The sequence below is a fragment of the Echinops telfairi genome, unplaced genomic scaffold (genome assembly GCF_000313985.2).
Source record: "Echinops telfairi isolate 266 unplaced genomic scaffold, ASM31398v2 ScPeMD7_60;HRSCAF=208, whole genome shotgun sequence".
Classification (NCBI taxonomy): Eukaryota; Metazoa; Chordata; class Mammalia; order Afrosoricida; family Tenrecidae; genus Echinops; species Echinops telfairi.
The window spans coordinates 34,321,304-34,329,169 of NW_022103958.1; the positions used below are offsets into that span (position 1 = coordinate 34,321,304).

At 56.8% G+C, this 7,866-nt stretch overlaps 1 protein-coding gene across 1 annotated transcript; it reads right to left on the reverse strand.

Annotated features, from left to right (window-relative positions):
* Positions 1 to 5,745: 5,745 nt before the first annotated feature.
* On the reverse strand, positions 5,746 to 7,434 carry MYOD1 (myogenic differentiation 1). Its single transcript, XM_004711577.2, has 3 exons — positions 6,808 to 7,434; positions 6,274 to 6,355; positions 5,746 to 5,984 (listed from the first exon to the last, which is right to left on the reverse strand). Exons 1-3 carry the CDS (start codon positions 7,432 to 7,434, stop codon positions 5,746 to 5,748), a joined length of 948 nt encoding a protein of 315 aa, XP_004711634.1.
* Positions 7,435 to 7,866: the final 432 nt, after the last annotated feature.

Consider the following 7,866-nt stretch of genomic DNA (forward strand, 5'->3'; position numbering starts at 1 on the left):
CAGATTGTTCATCCAGCCTATCTTATTTAGACAGACCTGTGGAGATAATAACATGCACAAAAACAAGACAGAGAAAAACCAAGCAACAATATACAACAAAACAACAACAATAAACCAATGACAAAAAAACAACAACAAGACAAAGCACAACAAGAAAGAAAAGCTTGTAGTTAGTTCAAGGACTGTTTGTTGGCCTTTAAGAGTGTTTTCTAGTCCAGTCTGTTGGGGCACCATGCCCTGGCCCCAAAGTCCACCTTCAGCATTCCCTGGGGACCTCCCCGCTCCATTTTCTTGTTGTTTTGTTGCACCCCCTTAGCCCCTTTGTGTTTTGCCTCGGTGTGGCGGTGTTGTCCCCTGTAGGGCAATGGGTCAGTGAGGGACTTCGTGTCTCATAGTGGGCCCGGTCATGTGGTCCTCTCTGTGGACTGGCTGCTATAATCAGGAACATTGTCTTCAAGGACTGGTGGGCCAGGAAGTGCTCCACTCTCTCCTCCTCCCCCTTCATCTGCTCCTGTGTGCTCTGGTCAGATGTGTCCCTCTCCTGAGCTGCAGATTCAGTGCCTTCCTTTGAAATAAATTATTCTGGGGGGAGGGGCAGGCCCACGTGGTAGTTGGGATTGGACCAGCCCCTCAGATCTCTCCACTGGTTCCCTACTTCACGCCTGCACATTGCTTTCACATCTTGGATCACTGGGTTGAAGTCTGATCCCTCTTTCCCTGTGGAGATATAAACAATACCCTCCCCTTGGGTGGGTTAGTGCCCTGTGCCCCCACTACCCATTTCTTTTTTCTTTTTTTCCCCCTTTCCCCACCTCCTTTTTAGTTGGCTATCATATGTATCCCTGGATTTGTTCTGGTCCCTGCCATACTGTTTGGTCCTCACTCCAGGAATGTTTGTATATAGTAGCTTTTTCCTTGTGCCTCGTTTACAATTTTTTTAAAGCTTACCTCAGTGGACTTATGTTGTACTTGTCCATTTGTGCTTACCAAGAACTTCTTGATACACAGAATGATTAGAAACAGCTTAGATACTTTCCGCTCATCTCAAATGAAGTGTACACCTTTAGACAGGACCCTACAATGCCTATCAATGCCATCCTCCAAAAGGAGAAGTTGGAATAGAAAGAAACAAGGGACATAACTGATGGGTTAACATACACATATGCTTCTGACAACAACACATGTACCCAGAGCACGCCCCCAAAGGCTGAAGCTTCCTAAGCATGTGCACAGGTACAGATAAGCGCTAAGAGCTCAGGACAAATGGAATCCAGAAACAGCAATGGGAATAGCAATACCAGAAGGGTAGGGAGAAGGTAAGGAGAGGAGGGGAGGAAGAGGGAACCGATCACAATGATCGATACATAACCACACACACACCCCTCCAGGGGCATGGGCAATAGAAACCAAGGGGGAAAGGAAAAAGCAGTCAGTGTAAGATATGAAAATAATAATTTATATTTTATCAAGGGGTCACGAGGGTGGGGTGGGAGAGGGAGGGGAAAAAGAGGAGCTGGAAAAAAAAAGAGGAGCTGATACCAAGGGCGCAATAGAACGTAAATGTCTAGAAAAGAATGATGGCAACCTATGTACAAATATGCTTGATATAATTGATGTATGGATTGCTATAAGAGTTGTAAGAGCCTCCAATAAAATGATATTTTAATATTTAAAAAAAGCGTGTATGTGTAAGGACAAATGCAGAGGGTGCTAGAAAGAGGGGATTCCTGGTGCTTCTTCAGGTGCATCTCAGGTGAAAAATGGCCCCATGAACCAGGGATGCTCAATCTTTACTGCAAATGGAATGGAGCTCCGCCAACTGCTCTTGTCTCCTGAGGGGACTTCAGTGAAGGGCAGGCGGGCAGGGGAGGAATTCAAATCCCATCAGTCAAGGTGTCATCCAATCTATGGCTGCTCCTCTCCCTTCTGACCTTCCCTGTTGGCAGCCTTGGGCATGTCAGCCTGGAGAGCAGGCTCTAAAGCAGCGGTTCTCAACCTGTGGGTCTCCACCCCTTTAGAGGTTGAATGACTCTTTCACAGGGGTTGCCCAATTCATCAGAGTAGCAAAATGACAGTGATGGAGTAGCAACAAAAGTAATTTTATGCTTGGGGGGGTCACCACAACAGGAGGAACTGTATGAAAGGGTTGAGGCATTAGGAAGGTTGAGAACCACTGCTCTAAAGTCTCGAATCTGGCTCAGGACCTCCTCAATTGGTCCTACTCTTCCTTGGGAATTTTCTGACTGGAACTTAAGGTGAGATAAGAGAATGCCTCAGTCAGTGACAGCGGCTGGCATGGGCCAGACAAACATGAAGCCAGGAGGAGACGCGGAGGAGGGGACGTGTGTAGGAACAAGGGGAGCTCCAGGTCCGCTTCCCCAGGCTCCTAGAACATCTGCGGTGGTGCCTGTCGCTCTCCTTCCACAGGTCTATGTCCCCAGGCACCTCGCTTTGTCTTTAAGCTAGTTTGAATTAAGTTTCTATTGGTGTCTTGGACTAAATCCGTGCCCTGTAGTTGCTTCTCTTCCTGAAGTCCACCCCTACCCACTCAGAAGAAACCATCCGTGGCTCCTCTCCCCCCCCCCCCCTTCTTCTCCACCAGGCCTTCATACACAGTTACACAGCTATTCACTGCCCAAGAATGCCCACTGAAGTCCAACTTGCTCTCAGTTTGCCTAAACTATGAACCCTGAGGCAGGGCAATGTTCCTGGGGTAGAAGGGACTCCCTTTCTCCATTTTCTGATTGCACACTGGCTGCCTACAGGATATTGGGCCCTCTTCCTGTATGCAGAGTGATAGTGTAGGAAGCTCTGCACCTGCTCTATTCACTCTCTTCATCTAGTCTCCTAATTTCTCATCCACCACGATCATCTCTCATTGCGCCTTTTACCTTATCATTTATTTAAGGTATACAAATTTTATATACCTTATTTTGATGTTTATAATGATGTTTATAATACTCATTGGTTGTTGGTCTAATCATTAGACCAACATGGATTTGTCTAAATTGTCATTATAATCCAATACCTCTTCCCCTTACTTAATTGTAAGCTCTGTGAGGGCCAGGATTATGGTCTTGATATTCTCCATGTTCACCTCAATACCTACAGTTATTTGGCCTAACTGTCTCCAATCCTATGCCTCCTCTCCAGCCCCAGTCACGGTCCGTCCCAGTCCAACCACGTCATAGCTCCTCTGAGCAACCCTGCTATCTCCCCATAGATCTTCCTGCCTCGAGTCTCCTTTCATTCTGCAAGCCCAGGTCTTTCCAAAAGATTTGTTTGTGTCCCGCCCAGTTCGATTTCTTTGTGGCTTGCTACAGCCCTCAGGATAAAACCCATGCTTCTCAATATATTTCATGATGTGTTATGGCCCTCCTTCTGCAATCTGTCCATCTTACCTCTCCCACCCCACCCCCAATTCCCATGAGCAGTTTTAGTTCCAAGAAGTCACTGTCTGCTTTCTCTCCCATCTGAGTCTTTGCCCTTGCTGTGTCTTCGGAAGCACCCTTCTTTGGCCCCCTTTCCTAATGAACTCTATCAAGGGTCTTATCACAATTTACCTGCTTCTCTCTACCTCCCCCAGGGTGGTTAAAAACCCTCCACTCTGCTCCTGTGCTACATAACACCTCTACCCCCACCCCACCCGGCTTGCCCTGCCGATTGTAGCCCTCAATTCACTGTGATGTACCCACTGGTCTGAGTCCCACACATGTACGAGTGTGGGTGCTGCCCCAGGGCAGCAACGATGTCCAGTAGTTTCTGTTTGCACCCAGCACAGGCCCTGGCATCTGTTGAATGAATAAACTCATAAATGATCCCCAGAGGAGTGTAAAGGATCCCAGGGGGCATCTGCGGAAGCAGCTAGCAGATGAGCTGAGGATGCTCAGGAACAGAGCAGCTCTGGGCAGCTCCTTGGGGACCCTGTGTGGGGAGAGGAGAGGCAGCTGAACAGGTCTTCAGACACGTGCTAAGGCCCTTCCTGCTGGCATTACATCTTGTCTACATTCCTGGTGTCCCCGCCTTGGTGAGCGGACCCTTGGGAATGGGACCACAGGGTCTTCAAGGAACGAGGATTTGTTAGGGTGGGATATAGGACGCCCTCAAGTCCGCTGGCAGGAATGTGTGTGGTATGGTGTGGAGGAGGCCCCTTGCTAGGCCATCCCTCGCAGGGACCTTGAGTCCAGAGGGAGACATAAAGCCTCTGGGTGTGTGCGGGTTCTCCCTCGTGGGCCTGTGAGCACTCTGAGTGTGCTGTCTATCAGGTTTCTCAAGATAGCTCAAATGGCGACTCTTCCAGAAGGCCTCCCAGCACCCTGGTTCAAGAATTGTCCCCTTCCTCTGTTCCCAGAGACTTGGCACTCTGATGAGAACTCTGGCCCATGCCTTATGCTGTTGGCATGTCCCTTCTCCTCACAGGTCCCCAATCCAGCTGCCTTGGGAGCCCTTCGACCGTGCCTGCTGGGGTCTGCCCAGCGTGGGGTTATTGGGTGAGGAGTCCTCTGTGCCAGCCTGTCCCTTTGTCACACCTATCCCTCAGCACCTGTGTAGGGGCCTGACACCTGTGCTTCTCCACACTCCTCTAGCTGATCGATTCCTCCTAGATCCCACCCTGCAGATATGAGGTTGTTGTGCTCCTCTGGACATGATGTCTGGGTCACCTCTGGGTCTACGGAGGGCCCTGACTCCCCAACCTTGTATGTACTTCAGAGTCACTGAGGAGCTTTGTGAGATAAAACAGAAATCTCCAGAGGGCTGGCTAAGGTCTGGGTGTCTTCTTAATCACCCAGAATAACCTAACCGGCATCCTGACGCCCCCCTCTCCCCCCGTGGTGATGTGAAGGTGAGAGGACACCCTGAGACACACACACACACACACACACACACACACACACACACACACACACGACTCCAGAGCACCCCTCCATCCTTGCCAGCCGGTTTCCTTCCTTAAAATCCGTCTGCCGCCTACAGGGGCGCTGCGGGGCAGCTCGCCCAGCTTGCGGATTTTCCTGGGGGTCGACTCCCCTCCCTCCTTCTGCTCCCCCGCCCCCCGCCCCGCGCGTGTCCCCAGCGAAGGTCTGAGTCGCCGCCCTATAAATAGCATCTTTATTCGAACGCCTGAGCGCACGCCCTGGGCCCGCCCGCCTGCTGTAGAAACATACAAAGTCCCTGTCGCACCGCACACCATGCCTCAGCGATAAATATAGCCCTAGGGGCTCCTGCTCTGGCCAAGCAATTCTTATTTACAGGAATAGATTACAAAAAGTATTACAAAAAGTGGTCCTGAACCAGGGAAGGGGGGTGGCAAGAGGGAGGCCACGGTTACACCTGTTACCCTCCCGGGCTGGAGCACACCCTGCGGGCCATCAGAAGGAGCGGGCGCTCAGGACCTCCCAGGCACTCCCGGGCACTCCTGGCGACTTCTGCTCCGCGCGGGTTCCACCCCGCCCGGGGACAGGGCTGCGGAAGGAAGACCTTCCAGAATCCGCGCTGGCCCGCTGCGAATTCCCACCCGCCGTCGCCGCGGCGCTCGGGAAAGGGCTGCTTGGAGCAAACGGACTGCGTCCTGGTCCTGGTCCTGGCGGGCCAGGGGCGGCAACACTTCAGTTCTCTCTCCCGCCGCCCCCACCTCGGGAGGGGTCGCGTTGGGGGAGGGGAGGCACTTAGGCGCAATCTTCTGGGGCGCGAGAACCCCTGGGGTACCATCCCTCTGGCAGGTGGGCAGCGGCGGCGCCCTCCGGCTCACAGGACCTGGTAGATCCGGTTAGGGTTCGCGCCCTCAGGGCCCTGCGTGGCGCCGTCCGGGGGCGGGCTGGGGGCGCTGGGCGGGGTCGCCTCGGGCGGGTCCAGGGGCGACTCTGGCGCGGGCGCGTCGGTCAGCAGAGGCGCGGGCGCTGCGGGGCTCTCGGTGGAGATGCGCTCCACGATGCTGGACAAGCAGTCGAGGCTGGACACGGCAGCGCTCTTTCCGGGCCTGGCTTCTGGGCGGGGAGGGGGGGATTAGTGTAAGGGGGGGTGCCGTGCCCTGTCTCCGGGCCCTCACCCCCACCCCAGGGTCCAGCGCTTGGGGGCAGGAGGGAAACGGAGGGGGGGGGGTGTGAGGAAGAGGGGCGGAGCCCGATTCCGCATGCTGGAGGGGAAGGTGACCAGCGAGGAGATCCGCGCCCCTGCACAGTGGGAGTGTGTAGGGGACAGGGGGGTCCTGGAGAGAAGCTGGAAAGGGGGCGTGGGCAGGCGGCGCGCGAGGTGCCGGGGAAGAGCGATACGTACCGCTGGGCGCCTCGCTGTAGTAGGTGGCATTGTAGCAGTTCCGCCGCCGGGCGCCGCTGCTCGGAGGGCCGCTGTAGTCCATCTGCAAACCGTGAGGGCGACCATCAGACCCCAGCGCCACTTGGATGGCCCCGCCCGCCCCCCCCGACTCAGTTGTGCAGGCTGGGGGAACCCTAGCTGGGAACTAGGGGTGGGGGTGGGGTGGGGCAGGGACTGAGGTCCACACAGTGCCACGAGGTCCCAGGGGCACCGAACGGAGGATGGACGCTCACCTAAGGCCCCCAACCCGCGGTTGGGCGACTGGGCTCCATGGCTAAAAGGCATGTCGCCTAGTGTCCCCAGCTAAGTATCTTTTCCTCCTGCGCACTACCCCCACCCACCCAGCGCTTTACTAGGACCTCAGCGACAGCTGACCAGGACACAGGGGCCCGCCCTGGGAAGGGCCAGCTCCCCGCCCTCCGAGGCACGTCCTGGTGTCCTGCCAGAGAGCTGCCCTCGCGTGCCGTGCCCTTGGGTCCTGGGTGCGAGCCTTACCATGCCATCGGAGCAGTTGGAGCGGGGGCTGGACGCGTCCGAGTCGCCGCTGTAGTGCTCGCCGCCGCGGCCAGGGGGCAGCGGGCCCGGAGCGTAGAAGGCGGCCGAGGCGCCGGGGGCCGAGGCGTCCTGGTCGCGCAGCAGCGCCTGCAGGCCCTCGATGTAGCGGATAGCGTTGCGCAGGATCTCTACCTTGGGCAGCCGCTGGTTGGGGTTGCTCGACGTGCAGCGCTTGAGCGTCTCGAAGGCCTCGTTGACTTTGCTCAGGCGGCGCCGCTCGCGCATGGTGGCGGCCTTGCGGCGGTCAGCGTTGGTGGTCTTGCGTTTGCACGCCTTGCAAGCCCAGAGCAGGCAGCGGCCCGCCTGGTGGTGCCCGCTAGGCGCGCGCACATGCTCGTCCTCGCGCGCGCCCGGGCTCGGGTGCGCGGCGGACGAGAAGTGCGAGTGCTCCTCGGGCTTCAGGAGCGCGCCCACGTGCACGAGGCGCGGATCCAAGTCCTCGAAGAAGCGCAGGTCCGGGGAGTCGAAGCACGGGTCATCGTAGAAGTCGTCGGCGGTGGCAAAAGAGCAGAGCGAGCCGTCTGGGCCCAAGTCCACATCGCGCAGGGGCGGCGACAGCAACTCCATGTCCCGGCTGGGGATATTGCAGTCGTGGCCCCGCCCAGCCCACCGTAACTTGAGGGGAACTGTCGGAGGACAGTTGGAAGCTAGGGAACCCAACGATCCACCCTCCTGTCCCCCACCCCGCCCCGCCCTTGCCCGTCCGACCCGTCGTAAGCAAAGCAGCGGCCGTGCCCCGGGGTTCCTGCACCCCAAGCTCCGTGCCCGGCGACCACGGCTATTTATCCCGTAGTAGCCCAAGAGCCGGGAGCCGGGAGCAGGCGGCGGGGGGCGGGGGCGCCTGAGGCCAATAGGAGCGGGATGGGGCGGAGCTCAGGGTCCCCTGTGTGGTCGCAGGGGCCAGCAAGCGTCCTGCCCCCGCCCCACGACACTCGCGCGCGCGCGCGCGCGCGCCTCGGCCCCACCCTAGGCTGGGAGGGAAGCCGGGGAGGTGCTGCG

Coding starts and splice junctions, on each gene's coding strand:
- MYOD1 (XM_004711577.2), bottom strand. CDS start 7,434: ATGGAGTTGCTGTCGCCGCCCCTGCGCGATGTGGACTTGGGCCCAGAC. Junction 6,356..6,807: donor CCAACTGCTCCGATGGCATG/GTAAGGCTCGCA, acceptor CACGGTTTGCAG/ATGGACTACAGCGGCCCTCC. Junction 5,985..6,273: donor CTACAGCGAGGCGCCCAGCG/GTACGTATCGCT, acceptor CTCCCCGCCCAG/AAGCCAGGCCCGGAAAGAGC.